The sequence below is a fragment of the Solea solea genome, chromosome 11, assembly GCF_958295425.1.
Source record: "Solea solea chromosome 11, fSolSol10.1, whole genome shotgun sequence".
Taxonomy (NCBI): domain Eukaryota; kingdom Metazoa; phylum Chordata; class Actinopteri; order Pleuronectiformes; family Soleidae; genus Solea; species Solea solea.
In genome coordinates, this window is record NC_081144.1 from 6,414,514 (window position 1) to 6,441,303 (window position 26,790).

Here is a 26,790-nt window from a genome sequence, read left to right on the forward strand (position 1 = left end):
TTTGACCAAAATGTCATAGTTTAGTATGTCGTCCAAAATGTGAAAAAATGTCATAGTATAGTATGTCGTCCAAAATCAGTCAAAAAAGTCATAGTATAGTATGTTGTCCAAAATCAGTCAAAAAAGTCATAGTATAGTATGTCGTCCAAAATCAGTCAAAAAAGTCATAGTATAGTATGTCGTCCAAAATCAGTCAAAAAAGTCATAGTATGTCGTCCAAAATCAGTCAAAAAAGTCATAGTATCGTATGTCGTCCAAAATCAGTGAAAAAAGTCATAGTTTAGTATGTCGTCCAAAATCAGTGAAAAAAGTCATAGTATAGTATGTCGTTCAAAATGAGACAAAAAAGTCATAGTATAGTATGTCGTCCAAAATCAGTGAAAAAAGTCATAGTATAGTATGTTGTCCAAAATCAGTGAAAAAAGTCATAGTATAGTATGTTGTCCAAAATCAGTCAAACATGTCATAGTATAGTATGTCGTCCAAAATCAGTCAAAAAAATCATAGTATATAGTATGTAGTCCAAAATCAGTCAAAAAAGTCATAGTATAGTATGTCGTCCAAAATCAGTCAAAAAAGTCATAGTATAGTATGTCGTCCAAAATCAGTGAAAAAAGTCATAGTATCGTATGTCGTCCAAAATCAGTGAAAAAAGTCATAGTATAGTATGTCGTCCAAAATCAGTGAAAAAAGTCATAGTATAGTATGTTGTCCAAAATCAGTGAAAAAAGTCATATTATAGTATGTTGTCCAAAATCAGTCAAAAATGTCATAGTATAGTATGTCGTCCAAAATCAGTCAAAAAAATCATAGTATAGTATGTCGTCCAAAATCAGTGAAAAAAATCATAGTATAGTATGTCGTCCAAAATCAGTCAAAAAAGTCATATTATAGTATGTCGTCCAAAATTTGACAAAAATGTCATAGTTTAACTGCAAAATAATTTCCACTTACACATGAATGGGAAACGGTCCAAAGATGGAGAAAACCACACAGAGGGCTTGTGAGTCTCTCTGCATGGAATTGTTATTATTCCACCCAAAACTTTGCCGTGTAACTCCTCCCAAAGTTTTGAGAAAAAACCCACACATGTTATATCAACGTGCGGCATGATCGGGAATGGTGTGCTATGACTTTTCTAAGTGTTTCGAGTAACCATGGCCACAAAAATTGCAAAAAACTGCAAATTATTTCCACATACACATGAAAGGGAGACGGAGGGGCGTGTGAATCTTTCTCTCTCTCTCTTCCCTTTAAAACTTGGTGTTTTAAAGGTTGATTCCACCAAAATACCACTTTGTCTAAATACTTCAAGTTTTAAAGTGTTACTCCTTTACCAGCAAATGTCCTGCAGCCGACAACATCGGCAGCAAGAACAGCAGGCACACTGGAAATTTCCCCCCGGAATTTTCTAGTTTGGTTTGTGAGCTTTCAGCAGCTCCCACATTTACATTTGTGACAAACGGGTGTGAATTGACAGAGAAATCACAGTTTTAAAATCACCCTCGCCTTGATTTTTCCAAAACTCCAAAGCAGAATTTCAACATGGGCGTGAATGAGAGCTTTGACCAGAACCTGCAAGTCATATGAAAATGAAAACAACACACAGGGTTAGACGACAACCATAGCTACGTATTGATGTGAAATGTTGTCTGTGTAGGTTTGAAATTGTGGGCAGAAGAAGAGTTTGATACAAACACGTGTGTATTTTAAAGTATGACGACACTGTGACGCTCCAAAGTGGGCTTAGTTTTTCTCCTTCTTTCGACTGTTTCCCCAATTACAATTACTCGAAAGTCTTATAAAAAAAAGTCATAGCACACCATTCCCGATCAAGCCGCACGTTTGGATAAAACATGTGTCCGGGTTTTTTAAAAACTGTGGGAGGAGTTACGACGGAGGAGGAAACAGAATAAACGCAGTACGAACCTGAAATACCTTCTAATTTGACTGTACGTTGATTTAAATGAGGGAAATGTCAACACAGATAATGAGTTAGTGAGGATTCCCCATGACTCTCTCGCTCTCTCTCCCCCTCGCTCTCCCCCCCCCGTCTTGTATGTGATTGGCTGCTGTGAAAACACGCCTCCCTCTATAGAGGACGAACGAAGTTGGCTGCTGAGTGTCTTGAGTGTTTCATTTCACGGGCCACAGCACAGAGGGATTTTCTCATAAAAGACAAACAAAACCGATGTTTAGGACTTAAATGCAGGTTTAGGACGAAATCCACAGACTTAGAAACAAGAAGAAGAAGAAGAAAAAGAAGAAGAAAGACAGGAGGGAAGAGATACCTGGGATAGTCCTCAGTCTGGATCGGCTCACCTTGTTCCAGAGATGGCTTTATCATCGTTAACCACAAGGCTGGAAAAAGCTCAGACGCACATGGCTGTGATGATGTGGGTGATGGCTCTCACGCTGCTCCTGCAGGGCTGCTGCCTGTGCAGTCGTGGACAAACCGCCACAGGATGCATGAAGTGGACCGTGGATGGAGAGAACGTTTGCTGTGATGCTTGTCATCCAGGTGAGTCATAAGACCTTTAGACCTTCAGACCTTTAGACCTTCAGACCCTGCTGTATGGGCAGTGTGTGCACGATAACTGCAATTATTAATGACTGTCCCTGCCTGGATGACCTGTCTGTGTGTATTGTTGTTGTTGTTGTTGTTATAAAATAAAAACAATGAATAAAATAAACGGAAAGGAACAACATGTGAATATGTTATTAATATAATACAAATCAGCTTGTGTTTAGCCTTCAACATCTCCAGTGGAGCCTGTTTTAAAGTGTTCATTTCACCATGCTGTACATCTGTGGATATAAATAATATTCCAGTCAATGGTGGTTTCCTGTCACCAATTGTAGTTTCAGTGGTTTTTCAGCTAATACCACAACAAAGAGATAAGACATGGATGATTCAACTGTCACCTCAAATCAGTTGGAGTTGTTAAATGTACTTGTATGCAGCACAGCAGCATGGTTTTAATACATGCAGGTGTTTTCTTCCAAACCTGTAAAGTCTCCAACACCACAGGTTTGGTGTCACACTTGAACTCTCGTTTCCTCGCGATTTGAGGAACTTTGTTAATCTTTTTGTTAATCTCATTAAAACAGCTGTTCTCTGTGTTTGCAGGAAACCGCCTCATTAAAGCCTGTGGTCCCAACGCAACAGACCTCTGCAAGCCCTGCGAGCCCGGGACCTTTTCAACCGACCGTTTGAACAACGTCTGTCCCACGTGTAAACAATGTGTAGGTATGTTAGTGTATCCCCACGGATGTATTTCTCCAGTTATGTGCAATCGGACCATCTTGTAGAGCTCTCCCTTTTTATGTCTCGGAATGTTTAGGTGCCCAGGTCCTGGTGAAGGAGTGCACAGCTACAACAGACACCAAGTGTGGCTGTGAAGAAGGACTCACCTGTGGCAACAAGGACTGTTCCTTCTGTGTGAGGAAGTGCAAGAAGGGCTACGAACCTACAGCGGATCGTAAGTAAAACCGACTCGCTCCACATGACCTTTGCATGTGCGCACGCACACACACACACACACACACACACACACACTCACGCACTAGATAAGTAAACTGAGTGGGTTTTTCTGCAGGTTCTTGCCGACCGTGTCCAGATGGAACCTTCAATGACAAACCTAATGAGAAGTGTAAACCCTGGAAAACCAAGTGAGATCTGGCTCTTTTTGCCGTTGTTGCTGTACTGATTTGATAAAAGATGAATACATGGGAAACTTATCTTTTTCATTTTCTTAAGGTGTCAACACCCAGGTGAACACATTGTGGCCGAGGGAGATACAATAAAAGACATTCAATGTGCTAACAGTACAGTTAGTCTAGTGCATAATAAACCCCCATCTGGTAAGGCTCTAATTATTATATTCTTTTGCTTGTTTTCATGTATTTGAAGCCAGTCTTAATTTCTTGCTGTTCTCCATCACCTACGACAGAACCCGTCTGGCCTTATCTGGTTGTGTTTGTGCTGATCGGCCTGGCACTGGTCGCCTTCAGCGTCAGCAGCTTCATTGTGGTCTTGAAAAACAAGAAAAGACAGAAGACAAAAAAGGCGCCCACAAACCCGCCGATCATCAGAACCCCGACAGGTAAATATTTCTCTTTGTTTACTCTTCGTTTACTCTTGTTCATTTCTTTATTATTCTTATATATTGATCTGATGATTCTGAAGTCACGCGGCAAAATGTCTAATTTGTCCTTTTTTTTTTTTCTTTTTTTTTTTTAGATGATCCTACAACATTAATAGCAATCGAGTGCAGTTTTCATGAAGCTCAGCAAGAACAAGGCGGCAGCTCAGAGTCAGTGGACTCCAAGGACTCCTCACATCAGCTCATTGCATGAACGAAGAGCAGGCAAGAAAAGCCTCACTGCAACATGTTGTAATCGAACCATGGATAAGAGCCTGATTAGCCACTTTGTCCTAAGATAATGTTACGGGCAACATTGTTGCTCTGTTATTACGCCAAGATGCAATTTTAGTAAGCAGGAAACATACACATGGGAGGGGAGGGGAATTCTGAAAGGGACCAAAACAAAGTGGGACTATTCGTCTATTCGTCATGTAAATTATGTTGTTCCCCCTATTCAAATGAGCTTGAGAGAAGAGTAGTCTTAAAATAGCAATGGAAGTTTCAAATCATCACAGTTTGACATTAGATAACAATAGCACATTCATTCCCAGAGCAGGCTGGGTACAGAGGTACATCCTGGACAAGGCCGCCAGATGAAGAGTGGGTGGGGGGGGGGAAGGAAGAGTAACAACACAATACTTCTTTGGAACTACTATCAAATGAAGGAAATGAAGGAGTTATTAGCAAGTCTGCATAGTTTGAATGAGTGAGAATCAATTCCACGCTGTACAGTGTGTGTGTTACTGTACAGCGCAGGTGGGAGTAAAAAAGGAAAAAAAAGAAGAAAGACAAATGAAACCTAATGCTGAGCCCACACATTGTGTCCAAAATAGATTTGTTGTTTTACTAAAGTTCCAGCGTTCAACCAAGTGTTTACTGATCTGTTTCATTTTGTTTTCGTTGCAGCAGCAGCAGCAGCAACTTTGTTGTGTGAATGACTTAATTTATCAGGGAGTCTGTTGTAGTTCTTTTTTTTTTTTTTTTTACATCGTCTATGAATTGTATTTGCTTTGTGTAAAGATAAAATGGCTTTGTTAGATGCTGCCGTAAACACAGCTGCCACACTGAAAAGAAAAAGAAAGCAGGCTACACTGTACAGTCCCGACCACTCTACAATGTCTTGATTTATTAGAGTGACAATGTCCAGTGAATGGAATTCCCTTTTTTTTGTTGTTGTTATATATCAACCGTGAAACAAACGCACCAGTATGTCTGCAGTGTGTCGAGTAACAGGGACAAGTTAGGTTAAAGTTCAGCAGCTCTATTGTCAAGTTCAGACACGTCTCTTGAGCAAGAGCTTGACAATGGTGTGCGCTGTGTCCCGTGTTATGGAAATGAATTCAGATGTGATTCATCACGCACTCATTTGGCATTCCTATTAAATGCATCAGACAGATGGGAAAGCCTCGTGTTAAACACAATGACACCAGTGACTAAAGAAATGAAAATGAGGCTCAGTGGTCATGTGGAAACCCCCCCACTGCCCTGTGTGCTCCCTTTTACTTTTGCTTGACTTATGTCACAGTTGGAGTGGGCAGCCAGATCAGACCAAGTGGAACTTTTTTTTATTTTTGTACAGTACTTATTCTCTGAAGTGTAGCAGGCATATTTTCTTTTTCAACTGTAATGGAAAATTTGAGTAACTATGTTACGTGTGGGCTCACACTGAGTGCGAGCCCACACCTATAGTGACGATGTTTATGAGTCACACGTTGGGTCTGGTGGGAGACCACAAAGATCATGAGTGACTTGTCAACACAGCGAGGAGGAGGAGAAGAAGAAGGAGGAGGAGTAACAGCAGACTGACAGAGGCAATAGAGTTTAATCTTATAAACTGAAGCACTTTTCTTATTTCACCTGTCAAATTATAACCAGTTGCCGTTTGCCATCGATACTTTTTTATTATGCTGAACACTGGATTACACTGTGCCACATGCATTTGTTTACATGGTAGTATTATGAAATTTTTAAACAACCAATAAAAAAATAGATATATTTTTTAATTTGTTGCACTTTTTTTTGTAACAGATTAGTTGCATTGATAGTGGTCCACCACTGAAGTGTCATATTTCATTTGTGGAGAAAGAAAAACAAAGAAAAAGGAAGTGAGTAAATCAATCAGGGGTAACATGAATATACAAAATAAACTCAGTAATAAAGGACAACAGAAAAGTCATGAGTGTCAAAATGAAATCCTTGTTAAAGGACGATTCCTGTGCATCTGATAAAACCCGCTTCTGAACCGCTCACTCGAGTGGGTTTATATCATGCATCTCTACGCTCAGTGAGTGAAGCAGGTGTCCTCATGTGACCTACTGTGCGTGTTGAAATCCAGGAAAGCGATAAGAAGCAACCGTCTAATTGACTTCCAAATAACACACGTCAGTACCAGGATGTGTGATTCTACATTTCAGATAACCACTGTCATTTGGTTGTTTTGATTACCAGCGAATTTCATTAGTGTTTAAATAAGAAATAAATTCCTGTATTGATTGTCGTAGTGCTACTGTAAACATGACGGGAGGAGAACGAACATGGCTATAAATGTCTTGACTGACTCACATCTCTTAGGTTCAGAGGTTATCAGAGTTATGTGCTCTCATCGCATTTAGTCAATTGTTGAACTACGGGTGAATAATAAACACTTCCTCAAAGAATGCATCTCAGGGCGTAAACCAAATCCAAAAGTCCCTACAGAAATTACACTACATTCACACTAAACTAAAATTACCACAAGGAAACATTCAATCATTCATTAGACCTTTGACACGTCCTTTCAGTTTTCCTTGACAGAATAAACCAAGCACACTTTGCAGAAATACCCGCTGCTCTATGAACACATACGTGAACAAACAGGACACTTTGGATATTGACATATAAACATACTGAGAATCTAAGTAAAGAAACAAATAAAGGGTAGAATTATAAAAAAAAATGTTTAAATTAAACACTCAACACTGAAAATTAAAAAAAAAGGAAATACTTCAATAAACCCCGGCTTTCCTGTGAGAATTATAAAGGCTTGAGACCAAAGTGATGTCATTATTCACTTCTGTCAGTTCTTTGTGCCACTGATCTAAAGTGCTAATGGGAGCGAGCAGTAAAACTGTGTTCTGACTAGTAATATTCAACCTTCCGTACTTGTACTCCCAACAGGATACTGTGCTCTCGACATCACTGCTGCTTGCAATTTTCCCGCTTCCCTTTTGGTTTAGTGCTTCCCGGTTTCTCTGTTTGCCGCTTTGTTGGGGGGATGAAAGCAGGCTCTACAACAATGTCATTTGAACCGGAACGTGGCATTGGAGGCGACTGACAGGCTGGACCTGTAACGGGAGAAAAGGATTGTGAATATCCGCCCGCCTGTATTTAACATTTCAATCCCAAAGGCCACTTTGTTTACCGGTTTGTTCCAGTTGGAGGCGCTCTGTGTCTTGTCTCCTGGACTGAAAGGTTGGGTCCAGCTCCTCTGCAATGTTTCTGATGTGCTCGTCTTGTCTGGGAATGCAGCAGACACACGTAAGCATACATTAAAGCATGTCACGTCACCTCTAAATACACTTACTTATCAATTCTGTAGGTACACCTGTTCAACGGCGTGTTAAATCAATCACACGGCAGGAAGTCGATGCATTTAGATATTGGTCAAGACGACCTGCTGACGTTTGAACCAAGCAGCAGAATGTGTGAATAAAAAGCTAATTTAAGTGACTTCAAACATGACACTGGTGTTGTGATCAGACATGCTGGTCTAAGTATTTAAACATTTAATGATCTACTGTGAATTTCTTGCACAAACCCTGTCTTAAGTTTTAAGTCTCTCAGAGCGGAATGAGCAAACTGATTAGAAATGATCTCTGAACACACAATGCATGAAGAGATGAGCCACTCTGGGCCACTTTATTAGGTGTTCAGTATAAATAATAAAGTGGCTGGTGAGTGTACAAATGAATGCAGAGACAATTACGGTAAAGTAGAGGTGGGACTGGGCGGCTGGTTCTCTGGGCTGCAGTCTTCAGTGTGGGAAGGAAGACCCTCCGAGTCGAGCCTCTCTCGTTGAACCTGATGATTCAAACCTATTTCTCAGTTTCTTTTACATGTAGCACAAATGAAAACACAACCACTAATTCCAGGAACTTGTTCATGCACGACAACTCACCTGTCTCTCTCTTGCAGCTTGCCTGTCATGATGAGTGATCATTGCTCTGTGCTCGCGCCATGACGACGGCCCTTCCAGCTCCCGAGATCTCCGCTTTGACTTAATTTCCTGCTTCTGCATAAAATGTGCAATTTCCTAAAGGGAAAACAGAGCACGCACAGCTTGTATCATTCCACAGATGAATGCTAAACTTGAGCTACGTGGACGCCGGCAACATTCATCATCGTACCTCATCCTGCGCCACTTGTGCTACTCTGAAATCTCCCTCTGGGTAAGAACTGCGTGGAGATGGTTGGGAGGTCTACAAGAACAAGTTGGTGAATGTCAGAACAAAAGAATGAAGGATGGACTCATCCTCTGTTCTTTATACTAAATCAGTGAATCATGAAAATCCTCATAAATCACTCACTCTTCTCAACAGTTTCTCCTCTTCTTCCTGCAGCTTGCGGGCGAGTTCTTCATCTTGTAGGACCTGCTGCAACTCCCCAAGGTCCAGACTGGCCTCACCCGGGTCTAGTTGCAATGATACTCCTGAGGGTGAGGTTTCACAGTATCAGGAGATAAAATGGGCAGATCTTGGTACGGTGATGACAAAGAAGGGAGGTAAAATAACACCAACCATATCAGAATGGTTCATCATATCAGAAAATCAGTGATGAATCATTCAAGTAACAAAGGCAGGAACACACCGAGACAATCAACTGAATCACACCGATATGAGGTCGCAGCATGTGAAGACATGCTCCAGAAACTGAAAGAGACTCCTTTTTTTTTTATTAGCTCACAAGACCATTCATGTAGATGAAGGTGAGAATGAAAGCACACACAGCAGATTATTGTAGGGATTACTGATTCTAAAGATTTTCCACTTCAGAAGAACCCAAATCACCCCTAAAGTCAGACTACTGTCCCAAGTTAGACGAGGATTGAAGGAAAATGAGAGAAGCAGAAGGTCACAGATGGGAAGCACAGCTTTGGAAGCTTTCCCTCTGCAGATCGGAGTGGGCTGAAGTTCTGGGCGTTACCTGCTGACATGTGTCTTGGTCTACCCCTGGTTGAAGACCTGTTGCTACTGAGACTTTGGCTACGCTGCGGGGCTCTTCGAGGAGGCCACTCGACTCTCCTCTCCACATTCTGCGCCTCCACTGAGCTTAGCCTTTGTTCTATGGGCTTGTGCCAATGCCCGCATTCACTTGTTGTGCCCTTGACTCTGTGATGATGTGCATTCCGCTCCACCTCGTCGCCATTCGTGCATCCGTCATTTCTCCACCTTCGACTGCCCTGCCTTTCTCTGTTTACGACTGAGGAGTCTCTGCTACTAATCTCATAAAGCTCTCCATCACGCTCCACATTATCACAGTGCCTGTCTCTGCCTTCTCTGTGATCTCTCCCACTGTTCTCTCGGTATGATGATTCCCTCCTCTTCCTGATATCTCCATGGAAACTGTGCCTGGTGGTGGCAGCTCTCTGGAAGGCTCTCTGATGTGGTTGGGAGTTGCTGTAGGAGACTTCACTCCCATGAAGCGACTGGCTGTCTCTCCTTTGAGATCTTATTTGGAGGGGCGCCCCATTGCCGCCCAACGTCACAGGCACACCCCTCTCCTCGAGGATTTGGCCTAGCATCTCCCACACTTGCTTGCTTTCATCTGACTGCCTGTTAGAGCGCCCTGTATCGTCCTGAAAGTGGACACGTTTGTCAGGATTGTCCTTATAGCTACAGGTTCTTACCAAGTCTCTGTTTTTGTGTCTAACTCGATCATGTATCCTGACAGACTCGCTGCGACTACATCGCCTTTCTCTTCCCTTGACCAACCGAGAGTCTCTATCCTGATCTCTACTCCTGTTCCAACCGTCACATCCTTCTCTGGAGCTCCTCTCCTGTTTCCGATTTGCAAGCCGCCTTATCTCTTTGGCATAATGGTCATTGTCATAATAGTCCTCCTCACATTCTCCGCTCTCGTCCCTCCAGCTCCTGAATGCATTTGGTAAGCTGTTGTGAGAGCTCAGACTTCTGTAGCTTCTCCCCTGGGAATGATGTAAAGAGGCCTGCCGCTGAGGAGGCGCTGTGTTGACTCTTCTATCCCATCTCTGGGACCACACAGAGAGCTGTTCAGAGAAAACTGTGTCCGAGTCTTCTGAATCCTCACTCAAAGGTTCTCTAAACTCATGCCTGATTTGCCTAATGGAATGTGCATGTCCTTGGTTTGACCATGAAGCTGTGCTTCTATGAGCTACTTGTCCCCTGTGGGAGTCAGCAGAAGTCCCATTTGAGTCTGAATGGTTCTGAGAGGTAGAAGATTGCCACCTAGTGGTGAAGGTTGAGCCCTGCTCCCCTTCTTGAAGGCTGCGGAGTGTGAGTTGTTGGGGAGGCGGCAGAGCTGAATCGTCGCCGCTGCCTTAGTTAATGCCAAACATACAAACACAGAAGCAGGGAGGGTTTGTAAGACTGTCAGACAATTTGAAATTCAATGACCAGGGAACATTTATTATCTAGTAACTGCCTTTCACACACGTAACTGGGTGAAAATTAATGTTTTCATCACAAATGAGGCATTCCAATAAATATATGTAACAGAAATAACACACATCATAATTTACATATATATATAATAACATGTTAACAGGGATTTGAGGGCTGGATAATAAATTACAAAAGCATTTTCTTAGATATCAATATAACAAAGAGTCAAGATATATAAATATGATGCACTGTAAAATAATAATTACTAGTTTTTGAAACGTTTCCCTGATAAATAAGTCTTTGTTGTTTTTCCATAAAGAATTTAAAAACCACAATTCACCTCCTCCTTTTAATATGATCACAATGACGGACAGATTTGAAACTGTTTATCATGATAACTGTTTGGGAGATATCGTCCAGCCCTAGCTGATTCTGAACAAATCACATCATAGAGATGATAATATCATGCAACAGCTTCATAAAGACTGTTCTGTTCTTGCTGTTGTAATATCTGTGGAGACTCAAATACAATATGAAGCAGCAGCAAAGCAAGATGATGGCATCTGTGTCCTTCCCTACTTTGACTGACACAAATCGTTAAGCAAGAACCAATATTATGGAGTTAACTGTGTGTCTTTAATGTGCAAGCAAACAGAATGGATTTGAACGCAATTCACAAGCAAAAGTCTAGGATTTGAAAGCAACATTTTAGGATTTACGATCAGAACTTTTGAATTTACAAAAAACCCTTTAAATTTGCATATAAACATTTTGAATTTGCCAAGAAAACTTTAGAATTTGCAAAGAAAACTTAAGAATTGACAAAGAAAACTTTTAAATTTGCAAAAATAAATAGCTGCAAATAGTCAAAAAGTGATCATAGTTTTGTTTGAAAATATTATTGTTGCATTTAAATCCATTCTGTTTGTTTGCACATTAAACACACAAAATTAACTCGACATTACATCATAACACATATACTTTTTTCTCTTAAATGATATTGTATTGTGATGGGACTTGTGTCTATATAAATGTTGCAACATTAATATAATAGAATAAAATAAAATACACAATAGGATGAAATAACTTATATACCTTCACTACTGTCCCCCTTCTGCCCTCTGCTCCTCCCATTGATCCTCTGCTCCTCCTCCTGCAATCGTTTAGCTATTTCCTGTAGAGACATGGCAGCAGTGATTGTTTCTTTGTACAATCAAACATGACGAGTAATCAAATAGTAATAGGAAGCAGCTACGTTTGCAGATAGATGAAAGTGTTCTTTTCATGAACAGAAATAAATGACTCATCTGTTTGAGGGAAAAAAACACATTGTGAAATCTCTGCTACAGTTAATCCTAGAATGTATCATGATACCGTATTTAAAACATGTTGCAAAAAGCTGCTCACTGAGATCAATCAGGTTGGCGACACTGTGTAACCACAAGTGAGGCACTGTACTTTTGACAGCCAGCAGATGGCAGCATAGTATATTGTGTAAAAAAAAGAAAGAAAGCAAAGTAACCATTTAACAAGAATCAATGCGACTCTCAACATAGAACAAAAAAGACGGTGTTTGGGAAACTTTTTCGACTCATTTCTGAGATTTTACCTGCCGTATGCATGTTTTGGTCTTTCTGTTTTCTTCATTCCACTACAAACAACAACGATGCTCAACTTGTTTACTGTGGAGTTCAATGTTGTTTTTGTTTTATACCTTTTCAACTTCAAATAAAGCAACTTTCAGCCTGAAGTCTGAACTATAATCATGTCATGGGGACTGTCTCCGTTGAAGTAACACCTCGTCACTGGAGAATGCCTGCCTCTTACCAGGGCTGCTATATTTATCTGCTCTGTAAAGGAGAGCCACTCCACCACGTCTCTGTGCCACTTTTCTAGTAAAGGCCAGAACTAATGACGCTCTCTACAAATCAGCAAAGTCTCCCGGCGAATAACATGAAATATCTCTCAGTGGGCTGCTTTTTTTGAAACATAAATCATCACTAAAAGCCAACGCAGCTCCTTCTACTTTGCAATCAGGGGCATGTATGTCAGCCACTTTGCCAGGATCAGCAGATAATTAGCAGCTTGCCATGGCAGGTCAGGCATGGAGTGCCACAGGGATCTGGCATTTAAAAGTGCACAGCCTGATGCCTTCTGTTCCTTAATTAAAGACACAATCTACAGGGAGGCAAATATTTAATCAACACCTCTGATCAGCAAGTCATTAAGGAAGGTAGACTAATGAGAGTGTTGATCGTTCATCATCAAATTTTGATTCGAGCATCAACACTCGTAAAAAACAAATGAATACTGGAACAGATACATTCACATGCGATGTGTGCTGCATTCCCTGGCATGACTCAAAGGCTACTTTAGCCTTAAATAGAGTGAGTGTAAACACATTAGTTGGCTTCAAACCCAAGCCTTTTTAATCGTGATGAGTTGACGGCACAGCCCCTCTGACTTCACATCCTCCAAAACAAGGAGCTTTTATGAGACAGCCGCCTCTAAAGAGGAAACTGCAGGCTAAAGGAAAATATTGCGCTGGATCAGCCCTGTGACGCACAGCACCAGCTGGGGAGATGCACATGCTCAACTCGACTTTGGAACAGTCAGATGATTTTCTTCTTTTTTCTGTAATGCAACCAATGTGAAGAAATGCCAGTGTGAGCTGTAAAAAAAATGCACAGCACCATAAAAATGCCATTTTGGTGGAGGTTGGGCTGAGGGAGAGGTGATTGATGAGAACCATCTGGACTCCCTGTTGTGTTTGGGATGCAGGACGAATTGTTTTTGTATGTGTTCACAAAGTTTCGAAACGATCCAGTGTTATAGCTAGAAATAGGACAACTTCAGCAACTGTCACAGCATTATCTTTGTTGATATTTACTTATTTTGCATAACCGAGGTCTGAGAACTTTGTGACGAAATAAAACTAGGTTTCACTTCTCCCTTAAATCAAACTTGTAGTCATTGGGATAATACTTACTTCTCCTGCACTTGTACTTGACAGGTCACTCCACACGTGTTGATAATGCACATCCAATGACGACTAAATGTGCACGCACGAGTGTTGATGTTTGCATCTGCCCATCACAGAAATTGCTGGAGCCATCATTCAGATGAGCATCTGACAGACTGCATCTCTGTTCAACAGCTGACTTTGCTCATACGGTTGTTCACTTACGGCACAGAGGAGACATCAGAGGCTCAGAGCAGCACTTTGCTGCTTCCACCATTCATTATGGACTTAGTTATTCTTAACTAGAGAGCAGAGTGGACCATATGATACTCCCTCACTTGCTGTTCACTGGCAGATAATTGAGTGATATACAAATGTCTTGCATGCCATGTTAGTCCACAGCTCACCGTACTGAAAGCACTTAACTTTACAAAGCAAAGGCTGGTGCTATTTTAAGTCTTTTTTACCCCTTTAGATTATGTCCAGTTTAGTCTGCACACAGTTCTCTGTAGTTATTCATTTAAACTTTTACTTACTAAGTCAGATTATTCAATAAAATCTGTGTTTTGGTTTTGACGTTTTTGATACAAACTGTTAACACTGGTGAAGGAACTGAAAAAAGATCAACTGTAAGCATCTGTTAATAGTGCTAGAGTCTCCCTTTAATTATAATTACAGCATTCTCCTTAATGAAGTTTATACAGTGTCTTGCTCTGCTCCAGTTACTGACAACAACACGACAGAGGATTTGTTTCTCTGCCAGGATATTTTGTATTTACAAACTTTCATTTCAAATCTAATTGCTTGGGACAACTGTCGTTTTTTTCTGCTAGCGGATCTCCCACTTTTAGATTAATTGTAGCTTCATTTTGTGTTGTTAAGGGGGGATTTTAAGTTTCTAATTTATGCACTGATTAATGCATTCACTGTGAAACTGGACAATCTCTGATAGTATGGTGTACAAATGGTTCAGATGAAACATGTGGCCATGGCCATATCATTGAGTCCTCATATAAATTTGCTGTAATTGTTCCAATGTAAACATTTCACTTGGAAATGGCTGGCCTATCTATTTACAATTATAATATATGGTAGAGAAATGGCAGTAAATCTTTAGTAAAAGTAATAGTTCAACAGTTATATAATAAGTGTTGAACTATTTATATTGGGAGGTGGGTGGCAATGATCTGTCATCTTTAAAAAGTGAGTGCTTACATAAAACTTTGAGCAACACTTGATTGACATAATAAAGTGAATGTCTGAACATTTCTATTACCGTCTCAATTTTTGCTCACCTCATCATCCATCTCTCGTCTGCGGGCCTCCTCGGCACAACGCTGGATCTCATCCTGAATGACGCGAGCAAACTCCAAGTCTTGCTCCTCTCTACAGGTGAGTCATGGAGGGAAGTCTTATTACAATTCTGAATTAACCAACCACCAATAACTGCAATCATAAATGTTTACAGCACACCTTTGAGTATTTAGTCACTGTATTTTACAACTTTAACACTATAAATCCACATAGCCAGTGCTTATCTGTTAATTTTCCATGAGACATTGACATAGTATGGGGTTAAAGTCTGCCGTCTAAGGATTCAAAGGACACTAAAACCCAGTGGATATTTTAATTGTGTGAGTGTGTTTGAATCAGGGAGGGCATGGAGTGATGTCTGGAGAGCAGCGGTCACCTACAGCTGTCTGGAAGTCTGTCGGACGACTGCAGTTTGTTGTGCCCACTGCTCCTCCTCCTCATCCTGCAGCCTCTTAGCCACACGTATGTCATTCTGTACCAGCTGGTTCTTCTGGACGTTGCTGGTGTAGTGTTGCTCAACTGTGAAGGGCAGAGGATATGCGATATTTAGCAAGTGGCATGATTTGGATTACAGTAATTAACAATTATTATCTTACCTCTAGTCTAAATCTGGAGAAATTGTATGTATTCGTGAGTGCTGTGTTGTTTACTTAAACCATAGCTTGTGTGCCAGACCCGAGAGTCATTTTTAAGGAATCCTAAAAACAGACTCTAAATTATATGTCACAGTTAAAACCTAAAACATGTTTAACCCAACATCACTACCTTAGGTTTTCAAGTCTGCCTGGTAACCCATGAAAATAAAATACATGTTTAATTAAAAAAAAAAAAAAAAAAAAAAATTACAAATCTATCTGTTTTACTCTTTTACAAAACAACTAAAGGTGAAGCCTCCTGAAGGTGAATTACTCCAGGATGGTAGTTTGACACTGTACTTACTCTCCTGCTCCTGCAGGTTGTGTGCCAACACTCCATCCTCCAGAACTGCGAAACACTGGCACACTGAAACAAAAGAGGACAAAAGCAAATATAGTTATACACAAAAAGCAACTGTTTCCTCTTTAAAACAGCAAATTCATTTCCATGTTCTCCTCGTGATCCGCTAGATTAAAAATGCAGATGCAGACACATATGATTTTTAATCATTTAAATTCAGATGCAGGGGAATGAGGTTTTGTTTTGTATGAGGTTATATACATTATTTTGGGTGGATATGTTTGGCAGCTTTTCTTTTTCCCCTCCATTTAAAAAAAGATTTAGTCATAACAAGTGATGCACAGAATTGCTTAACTGAAATAAACCTTTACTAAAAAAAACTTTGTATGAATGCATGTGTGTGTGTGTGTGTGTGTGTGTGCGCGCATGTGTGTTACTGTTTATTAAAGGTAAGTTTAATTTATTGGTGAAGTCACATTATTCAGCTGAATATCTCTCATCTCACCCAAGTGTCACTTCCAAGTATGTTGGAGAAGCTATGAATTGAGTTTGTCCCTTGTGGGCTACTGTAAAAACACTGTGAAAACACCTCTAAAGAGCTAACCAGCTCCTAATATTAATATAAAAGGCTGGGGTAATAAAAAAAAAATTCATACAATCAGGTGATGGTTTATTCATTCAATCGTCTACTGCTTTAATCCTCCAAATTCAGTCTAATTATTTTCAATTTCTGCCAAATGAAAATGATTTCACCTAAATTGTAAACACTGAACCTTTAAAAGCTTGAGTCCAATACACATTTTCTCTTTTACATCTATGCTCGTATAGTTCTCTTTTGTTGGTTTGCTGTCTGTTATTCTGTTTTTATATTTAATGTACTTTACAGATGTCGCTTTTAATAATATCGTTGTTCAGGTGACTGTACAATCTTCACTATGACTACCAAATTAAGATGTTTAAGAAAGTTTAAGAAGCAACCTCCTGCAGTCATTTCCAACGCAGTGTATGTAGGTTGTTGTAAATCCAGGAGGCTTTGAAAAGTCACATCAAGTCATTCAATCCTCACTCTGCCATGATCCCCTACTCTGACCACCTGCTCTACATGGTTATAAAACCTAATGGTTAAATGTCATTAAAACTCACAGGGGCCTTGCTTTGTCAGAAAGCCTAATAAAGTCAAGGGACACAGTAAAACTCACAAGGACATATTATACAGAAAATATGATACAGTGTAAAGTGAGTGATGTTTTGCCTTACTCTCATCTGAACAGTGGCTTCAGCATATATGGACTGTTGCTATCAGCAAACATTCCAAGTGTTTACAGTAGTCTTTAAGGAGTCACCACCGCTAACGCCGCTCTGTGTGTGTTTAAGTATGTGAAAAGTTACTCCAGAGAGCACAAATACAGACTGCTTTCTCCACTTCCTTAATTCCTGTGATTATGAACAAGACAAAACTACCTCTCTGTCTCAAAGGGAATCCAGGATTGCGATCTTTCCCTACAATGCTGTTTTTAAATGCCAGGAGAAGGAAAGAGGACAGCCAGCGTTTGAGCAGAGATTTAAGTCACTTGCAGGGAGAAAACACCTCCAGATTCTGGTCAAATTAAAAACACCTGTCCTGTTAATCCCCTCGACTGAGCCTATCAGCAGACGGTGGCTGCAACAGTTTTGTTTACACCCACGCGGATAATGCTTAGGGATACTTGAGTATCCAATTTTATGAGCCTGACACACATAAATGCCATGTTATTTTTAATGGGCAGCGTAAGCTCTTAAACTAGCTCTTAATGCCAAAACACATTACCCTGTTTCCAGTGCTTTAACGTGAGCACAGTATAGTAGTCAAGTACTACTCACGCTTACTAAGTAAGAAAAAGCGGATTTTATATATATATATATATACGGAGGAGCTAATTCATCCCAATCCAACTCTTCTGCCTCGAAGTTAACTTTTATGATGCCAATGATGTTAAAGGTTTTCTAAGAGGCTTAAAGCCAGCTGTAGCACTGTGGGCATGTTTAATTGAGTGTTATACAGGGCAGCTTTGTATTTCCATGTGCTCGCCCAAGTACAGTGGGTGAATAAGAGTAGGATAAACACTATTTGATAAACACAAAATGTGTGTCAAAACAACTTTATGATGAAATTCTCCAGCGCTGCAGGAATTCAGTGGACCCCACAATTATTGCTCTTCAGAAGAGAGAGTGTGTCATGTCATAAACGATTCAGAACTGTCCTGTCTAAACCTATAACTTGATACAACTGGTATTTATCTGCTCTCTCGCCTCCCTCTTTCCCTGTCTCTCCCCCAGCTCTCCTCTGTCCCCCATTTTTCCTGTCACCACAACCGGTCTAGGCAGATGGCTGCACATCTTCCAGTTTTCTTTCTCCACTGATGCCTAGTGCTTGCTCATTGTGTGAACTGTTGGGTTTCTCTTCCCTCTATAATATTATATCTACAGTACCTTGAATTAATCTAGGTTGTGATTTGGCGTTTTTTTTACAAATAAAACTGTTTTGTTTGTTGACAGACTGCCGACATCACACCAAATCTTGTTGATTTTATTGTTGAAGAAATTGTCGTAACAATTATTGTTTATACTGGAATCTCAATATCTGTCAAAAAAAATGCAAAGTTTTAGAATCGGAGATGAGCAAAGCTTAAGTTTACTTACTGGCTGGAGATGCACTGTGGGTGGTGTCATGGATGATGGGAAATAAACGGGAAGCCGTGAGATTCATTGCAAAAACGGATGCATTGAGTTTACAGTCGACAGTACAGTGGTGACCATATGTGCGACAACGTGAAGCATTCGAAATATCGTCCAGACTCATCTATGCTTCAGATAAAGTCTCCAAAATCACACACACTGACTTCACATTCCTTGATTCCTTGATCTTATCACTTGTGTCACTTCCATGCTCGAACTCATCCTCTCTAACTTGCTGACTAACAACTATACAAATGCAATGTTAAACTTCACTCTTTGTCCCATTCTGTGAACAACGCAGTGAAGAAAAAAAAACCACTATAAACTACTTATTTCTCCAAAAGAAGAAAAATGTTCAGAATAAAAATAAATATCTTGGTACATTTTGGTGTCAACAGTCAAAGTTCGTGGGAATCATCTTGACAGCAGCAAGCCACCAAAAGGTTCTGTTTACGCCATTAATGACCCCAGAGGTTAAACCACACCAGGACAGACATGCAGCATTACCACTTACACCTGTCGCAGAGCTTAAGAGACTAGCCACTAAAAGGATCTTGAAACTGCCCTTATGTGTCCAGTCTGTCAATGAGGAAGGATTAAGTCAAATGCTTGGTTTCAATCCAAAAGGACCAATTGACAGCTGAGTATACTCTGAAGAGCGATTGAATGAAGAAGTGAAAAATGGAGAAAAGTGTGTGTGTGTGTGTGTGTGTGTGTGTGAGAGTGTGAGTGTGTGTGCTTGTGGGTGTGTCTGCATTGCGGGTAAACTCGTTTCTCCAAAGTCTATGGTCATGTTACATTTCTCGGGGAGGAGACTGTGTTATTTTGACTGCTGAACAGGTTTAGAGAGTTAGGGTGTGAGGCATTCAGGGCCAACAGTAGAAACATATGTGGAGTGTGAGAGTCTTCATAATCTTATGGAAACCCTGAGTGTAATCTCCTTAATATGGACAACAAAAACCACCTGGGTCGGTTTCCTAAGAGGATATAGTAAATCAAAGATCCAACACATGCACAACAGAAATTGGATTTGGCATCGGGACAGCAAGAAGCTCAAGGCTTGAAACTGTCAGAAAAAGAAAAAAAAAACAACCACCCACTCCCACTATGTATAGCACAGCATGTTTTCTAGCTGTGCACTCAGTCTCTCTACCCACTCTGCAGTGAGACTGGGTGAGGGGATGTTACAGAGCAGGAAACCATGACCTGCATGACCTGCATGACCTCAAAGCCTAAACACTCTAAACTATTTTCAAATCCTCCTCTCCTTTACAAAAGTCCCTCATTATTTATGTTACATAAAGAAATGTGCCTGAATATTATTTTACTCTCTGGTGAGCCAACTTTTTATGCAGTAGAAAAAATAAAATACAACTGTTTTTATTTTTCAGTTGCTTAACATTGCATAACTTCAGATAACATCAGATAACACATGCATAAAAAAAAGCTGTCATTCATTTATCTCCTGGAAATGGCTGGTTGATCTATTCAGAATAATACTAGATAATACAAAAATGGCAGGACAGAGTCAGAACTGTTATGTTGTGCACAAACTGGCCCATGTCACAATTTATACTGTGAATTGGATCACGATAGTTTACATCTTTAAAAAGTGGGTCCCTTAACAAAAAAGCACAGTAAAGAAGCAGCCGATCAAACGACAGCAGACTTCTCCCTTGCGTCTTCACACCAACTTGGATACGAGCAGCAGCAAGTGCCTCCCAAACAAAGGAACAGGCAAAAGAAGAAAATGACATGGTTCTATTTTCAGCCAATTTTCCCCACCGACCGCCCACACTGTCTTTCTCCCACTCTCCTCCTCCTCCCTGGCCTGTTCTGCTCTCCTGCATTCTGTTGGCTTTTTATACAAATTTTCACCATAAACCATCTCGTGCATCCTGCAGCTTTCTGTGTTGTGATGGAAACTAGATGGACTGAGCCGGACAACTCATGAACCAGACTATGTTGTCATGGAGAGAACAAAGAGAGGTGAGGGGTAATGGGAGTCTAGGTCAGTTGGTGAGTGTGAGCTCAGGAACGAGGGGACGGGGGGGGGACGGGGGAAATTCCTCTGGGAGCTGCATTCCCTCGGAACATCAATCTATTACAGGAGCAACCAGAGCAGGGCAAAACAGGAACTGATAAGCGGGGCAGTGAAAACAAAGAAAGTTGGCTTGGCACAGAGTCTCGGATAAGGAGGAACGTGAAGGAGATTGGAGGCTGCAGCTTGTGGGGGAAATTGAAATATAAACACCCACGGCAGCACATTAAGTAAATAAACCACAGTGCAACACGGAGTCTATCTGGTGAGAGGAGGATGATGTGTAGAAAAACCTTTCAATGACTGAGAATTTTACACGCTGCACTCTTGTCAATGAGCAATTTATTTCTGCCGTTACTGTCTTTGTGCACCGGGCCCTGCTCGATAAAGCATAAAAACAAAACGCTCCACAGTGTGCCCTTTGTGTGTGGAAACAAGAGTGAAGGGTTGAATTATCTCCCTTGATAAAAAAGACACGGAGACCTATTTCTATCCTATTCATTAGCATAGATGTGCTGAGGACTGAGTCAAACGGTCTACAGCCAGGCTGCTGACACATTCTCTACTAGAGGTCGGCCGTCTCTCCAATCTGCATTTTGTGTCTGCATGGCAGTGCACTTCTTTAATTTAAATAATAAATAATCTATCATTGAAACAGGTCTTAAAAAACTTTTTGTCAAAACTTTAGGATGTAAGAAGTTAACTTTGGTGCAATGAGCTGCACTTAAAGGGTGGTTTCGACCATTTTTTGCACACTTGGTCAAATCTAGAATAAACTTAAAGTCATTATGATGCTGCTGCGTTTGTTTAATTCACATTCTATTACAGAGTCAGATTAAATTTGACCAGATTCCTTTATATTTATTTTCAGATCTTTTACTCATAAAACTCAAATTTTTTTTGTCAATTTTATCAAATGTTTTCAGAGACATGTATCTCAGATGCACTGTCTGATGACTAAATAACACATTTATCGGTGGAAATTAGTAAAAATAATTGGATTTTTTTGGGGTGAAGTGGCCCTTTAAGTTTGCAAGTAATACAAACTGGCCCGATGAATGGATTAATCTCTATATGAATGTTTTCATGGTTACGTTCAGGTTTAAAATGACTTGCTTTCTTTTATATATAAAAAAGAGAGACATTATTGAAGCAGCACATCATGTTTCCAAAAATGTAACATTTAATTGTCATAATATTAACCATCTGTAGAAAAGAGGTCTAGGTCTGCGTGACACTGCCAAAAGATCATGACAAAAACATTTCAATCATATGGACAAAAAACATTTTTGCTGTTTCACAAATGTGGTAAATGAGGTAAAACATTCAGAGCGCTTATGTTGTGTCACATGTGTGTTATAATGCTTATATTAAACTTCCATTTGGTGCGAAAGTTGTGATGTGTTTGTATATATTCAATTCTCTTTTAAGACTACAGTATAGGGATATGGATGGGAGTGTTTGTCTTAAGTATCTGTTGTTCTGAAATGATTAAAAAAAAGATTAAATCTCCCCCATGTTTGCTTCAGTAGCTGTGATCATCTGTCCTCCCTGTGGAGGGACGAAACATAAAACAGTGTTTTCCCCGCTGGCCTGACCATGAAGCGTGGCACATACTGGGAGGGAAGCATGGTTTAAATCTCCAGACGCAGGAGCAAGACAATGACTGACTGGCATTCTTGGGTTCTTACCTTCTCGGACACGTGGAAGGTTGGACTGGTCAATCTCCAGCTCTGCCATCACTGTCCCGGTGCTGTCACTGCTTCATGGTGAAACACAAGACCACTGAAACCACAGAGACGGATTTGTATTAGTCAGTGATACACAAGTGTTTTCCAAATACGAGTTTTCATTCATGAAATTAGGATATTTCTGAGCAGTTCATGAGTTATTTTAATGCAAATTGACAGGTCCTTCTTATTCAGCTTGTCTCATCTGTCAATCTCCATCTTCCTAAATAGACCCTTTTCCACTGCAACTTTTCTCATTTTTATAGGGTTTTAAAAAACCTTGGCGCGCTTCCACCTAAATTACCAGGGGGAAAACTTTCCCCAGTTAAGAGGTACTTACTCGCGACTCAGGTATTGTAGAGTGTCTCACTTGTGGAGGGAGGTTCTTATCAGGATTTAAAAGTCAACTTAAGGCTGATGCATTAAAAAGCATCTAAAAATCATGTATTATTAAGTATTATTGTTGTCTAAATAGATGTGTACACGCAGGGCCGGGCCTAGCCATTTAGGTGTCCTTGGCAAGATTGTAATTTGGTGCCCCACCACTATTGCACTCCCATAGTACATTCTTATTTTTGATCAATTGAAATTACGAAGAAAGCAATTTCTAACTTATAGTAAGCATACTATAATTACCTGTGTAATTCTATGAAATTGAATGTTCAGCTGAAGTGGACGTTCTGCACTGTACCACTTATTTCTTTATTTATTTATTTCATTCCTTCTTTTTGATCTGTGTGCAAAATAAAATCTAATCTAATCCTAAGAGACATTCAGGAACACAAGTGACACGAACTCCATTGACAAACACACTCACAGTTAGCATGAGCATTGTTGTGTTCTGTGTAAGAGCTTAGAGTTAAATAAGCACTAATCCTATATTTAATCTATACATATTATTAAAAACACTGTTTCACAATAACCTACCTGTTCCCAGCTCGGTGTCCACACACACACACACACACAGGCTGAGTTTGTGTTGTTGTGACTAATCAACAAGTCGCGAACACGAGTGTCAACTTTTGTTGTCGTCCTCTCACTCTCACTCCTCTTTTTTGTCCCCTCCTCTGTCTTCTTTCATCTGTGTCTCTATCACAAATAATCCAGAAAATGCCACAAACGCACTTGGGCGTTCATTTAACAGTGCGAAAGCGAAAATGTTCTCAATGAAACCGAGTTCCGTCGACCTGAGAGGGGAAGCCACAGCGGACAAACTTCGCCCACCACCACCTCCTCCGCCGCCGCTGCGAGAAGGGTCTAGCTGCAGACCCGCAGACCACTCAACGAAACGCCCCTTTACTCAACGAAACGCCCCTTCACTCAACGAAACGCCCCTTTACTCAACGAAACGCCTCCTCACACTCAACGAAACACCCCCTCACACTACCCGACACTCTGATTGGCTCTCAAGAGACTGCGTCTGAAACGTGATGAAGTTTACGTTGACCGAGTATGAAGAGAGAACCCGAAAAAGTAACACGGTTAAAACACGGGAAAATAACGGAGGAAAAGGTAAGAATGGATAAAAAACACATTTAGATATTGAACACTGGATGAATAGTCATTATTTGTATCCATTATATCAATTAAGTGCGGTTTATTAACCAGTTATGTCTGCATGCTGTAACGATAGCGATTGTAACAGCAAGCAAGACGCAGCGATTTTCTCCCTTTTATTCTTTTTTTTCCTTTTTTTCTTTTATTTATATGTACAGGTTATAACATTGACAATATAACATTGTCTCATTTTCAACCAAGAAACGTATAAGATAAACTATATGATCTCTATATATTAGTATTTATCTGTTTTTTAATCTTTAAATGACTGATAAGTTGCACACAGCTTTGCTCATTTGAAAACGTGTGACCTCAGTTCTACAATTGTTAAGATAAAAGATTTGATGATGAATAATATTTTTCATGTTTAGAAATGAGAAGTTCTGTTGAATCACAGTCAACAGTGTCATTTGATTTGATTTATTTTAGTTAGCCTGCATATATTTTAGGACAGGGAAAGTCTTAAAGGCAAATGCAGTCCAGTTCATTACTACTTGATTCTGGATTAAAAATGTTTCCATGTTAAAAATACAAAATACTATTTTAATTTACATTTTCTCTTATAGAGCAACACTACGTTCAGTGAAGGAGCAGACCCTGAGCTGAGGAGATGCGACTCGGACACTTATCAGTGTCCGATCTGCACAAAAAAGGGGAGCTATGCAAAGCTTGTGTCCCATCTGCAGGGACACCAAAGGTCAATGGTGGAGTACGGTGGTAAGTCCTAAATTATCAAATATTTTTTCATTTCAACGCTGAAAGGCTTTAATTTCCCCATGAGCCTTATGTATTATTAAATGTGATGTTATTTCTGTTTGTCCTGACCATGGATAACTGTGACCATCAAACTATTCAACTCATCCATTTGAGTATCAGAAACTCAAAATAAGTAAAGTAAAGTAAACTAATGCTGGAGCCATTTCATCTATGTGTACTGTACTTCATGTGTGTAGAATCTTAAGTCAATGTGTATTTTATTTTCACTCTTGTTGAGAATTTAGATATTGAGAAAAAGTTTCAAGATTCCTGCATTTTTATAGATGCCCCTGATAATAATGATTGTTCTCAGAAGTAATGTAACAATTTGCCTAATATATCAGGGAAAGAAAATGTCTTATTCAAAGTTCTTAATCACATGTATTCAGTGTTGCATATTATGTGTAATTTAATTTTAGGAAAGGGTCCAACAAGCCCAACAGAAGCGACGCGAGGCATGTTGTCGGTTAACCAGTGTAATCACAGAGGATCAGGGCATGCTGCAACACCTTAAAGTGAGTGACAATGGCATTTAGTGTGGTGTTTGTGTATTTGTATATGAATACCCAAACTAAAATCCTATACAATTTTTATAGAACATCATCACAGGCAACACGGTGTCTCCTTGGGCCAAGAAACAGGACAGGGTCATCCTTCTTTTTGAAGATGATGAACAAGTGGACAAAGTCATGCACTTCTTGTCTGAAGTACTCGAACGTACTGAGACAGACAAGAAGTCTGCAGATCCAGTGGCGTTTGTAATGGATGTACTTTTGCCAGAGGTGAGATCTCAGACACTGACACTGATTTGTAGACTACATGTTTTATGTGACTGCATATGTCTGTCTCCTTTTAACACATGGTCACTGTCTAACACCATCTTAAATCTTAATCTTCATGCCACAGGCAACAGTATACGCCCTCGGAGCTGTTCACTCCATCTCCCTGGACAAAGCCAAGGAGATGTAAATGCGTGGCACAGAGTTTGACTCAAGGTAAGCCGGATAGTTTAGGTTTTCAGTTTATATCTTATTATGTATTTGAGTGTCTTTAACGACTTAATTATTTTGCTATATCATTTTGTCTTGTCAGCGAGATAACCCAGCTTGGGGAACAGCTTCAGAGCCACATTTCCTCAAAAGCGAGGCAGAAACTGGATAGCTTCCTGAGCAATTACAAGAAAGCCTTGGAGTCTGAGGAATTCCTCAGGCGCCTGTAATCCCTGGGTAGTGAATGTGTCTGCTGGATAGTCTGTTGTGTATAAAATAAAGAAAATATATCATTCATCACTTGTATTCATTACATGGATTTGAAAGTTATACAACTTTCTGTGCAGAATCAAGGGTTTCAGTGCATTTGTTTTACTTTCATCAAAAGACCTACTGATGTCCAACTGGCTGGGTTTGATTCAGATACCAATGTTTCACATATCTTCCTGGAAATAGGTAACATCTCCTTAATGACATACTCAGCAGATCTTGTCTACTTAACTTCTGTCTACCACCAGCTGGACCACAGCAGCACAGAATTTTAGGAGGGTTTCTTTCAGGTTAAAAACCTGATCAAGTAGACTTTTATTAGTTCTAATTGTTGTTCTGTCCAGTTGAACAACATGTCAAACTACAGACTAATAAGACATTCAATAAATGTAGGCCTATATTAAACACACCTTTTTGTAACATACAGGTTGCCATGATGTTGGAAGTTTGCAAAAACAAATGAAATTATTCAAAGTGTGTGTTCAAAGTGGAATTTGTGATATTATATTGTATAAACGTGATATTATATTGTATAAACGTGATATTATATTGTATAAACATTGTATAAACGTGATATTATATTGTATAAACGTGATAATTATATTGTATAAACGTGATATTATATTGTATAAACGTGATAATTATATTGTATAAACGTGATATTATATTGTATAAACGTGATAATTATATCACATAAACGTGATATTATATTGTATAAACGTGATAATTATATCACAAAAACGTGATACTATATT

The 26,790-nt window shown here is 39.9% G+C and overlaps 2 protein-coding genes and 1 long non-coding RNA gene across 5 annotated transcripts; 2 read left to right on the forward strand and 1 right to left on the reverse strand.

The window, feature by feature from the left end:
• The first annotated feature begins 2,125 nt into the window (after positions 1–2,125).
• Positions 2,126–5,018, forward strand: tnfrsf9a (tumor necrosis factor receptor superfamily, member 9a). Its single transcript, XM_058642783.1, has 7 exons — positions 2,126–2,521; positions 3,131–3,250; positions 3,345–3,482; positions 3,600–3,672; positions 3,761–3,864; positions 3,954–4,106; positions 4,244–5,018. Exons 1-7 carry the CDS (start codon positions 2,335–2,337, stop codon positions 4,357–4,359), a joined length of 891 nt encoding a protein of 296 aa, XP_058498766.1. The 5' UTR covers positions 2,126–2,334; the 3' UTR covers positions 4,360–5,018.
• Positions 5,019–6,021: 1,003 nt separating this feature from the next.
• Positions 6,022–23,705, reverse strand: ccdc187 (coiled-coil domain containing 187). 3 transcript variants are annotated; one of them, XM_058642781.1, is made up of 13 exons: positions 23,391–23,705; positions 22,425–22,518; positions 15,981–16,043; positions 15,422–15,560; positions 15,023–15,113; positions 11,861–11,939; positions 9,330–10,700; positions 8,714–8,835; positions 8,534–8,605; positions 8,305–8,439; positions 8,113–8,207; positions 7,549–7,643; positions 6,022–7,471 (listed from the first exon to the last, which is right to left on the reverse strand). In XM_058642781.1, exons 2-13 carry the CDS (start codon positions 22,471–22,473, stop codon positions 7,323–7,325), a joined length of 2,460 nt encoding a protein of 819 aa, XP_058498764.1. In that variant the 5' UTR covers positions 22,474–22,518; positions 23,391–23,705; the 3' UTR covers positions 6,022–7,322. The 3 variants fall into 3 exon arrangements, with proteins under 3 accessions (XP_058498764.1, XP_058498763.1, XP_058498765.1); XM_058642780.1 differs by lacking the exons at positions 22,425–22,518; positions 23,391–23,705 and adding an exon at positions 18,657–19,366; XM_058642782.1 differs by lacking the exons at positions 9,330–10,700; positions 22,425–22,518; positions 23,391–23,705 and adding an exon at positions 18,657–19,004.
• Position 23,706: 1 nt separating this feature from the next.
• Positions 23,707–26,062, forward strand: LOC131468481 (uncharacterized). The gene is made up of 6 exons (XR_009241708.1): positions 23,707–23,975; positions 24,587–24,737; positions 25,196–25,291; positions 25,373–25,558; positions 25,683–25,771; positions 25,869–26,062. It is a non-coding gene; the product is annotated as an uncharacterized LOC131468481 (long non-coding RNA).
• Positions 26,063–26,790: the final 728 nt, after the last annotated feature.

Bases quoted from the DNA above. Each gene is read 5' to 3' on its own strand.
- ccdc187 (XM_058642780.1), bottom strand. From the start codon at position 18,816: ATGAGTCTGGACGATATTTCGAATGCTTCACGTTGTCGCACATATGGT. The intron at 15,561-15,980 runs GTAAGTACAGTG...TGCCCTTCACAG, and splicing joins CAACCTGCAGGAGCAGGAGA to TTGAGCAACACTACACCAGC. The intron at 7,472-7,548 runs GTAAACAAAGTG...CTCCCGTTACAG, and splicing joins CCTCCAACTGGAACAAACCG to GTCCAGCCTGTCAGTCGCCT.
- tnfrsf9a (XM_058642783.1), top strand. From the start codon at position 2,335: ATGGCTTTATCATCGTTAACCACAAGGCTGGAAAAAGCTCAGACGCAC. The intron at 3,483-3,599 runs GTAAGTAAAACC...GTTTTTCTGCAG, and splicing joins CTACGAACCTACAGCGGATC to GTTCTTGCCGACCGTGTCCA. The intron at 3,673-3,760 runs GTGAGATCTGGC...CATTTTCTTAAG, and splicing joins TGTAAACCCTGGAAAACCAA to GTGTCAACACCCAGGTGAAC.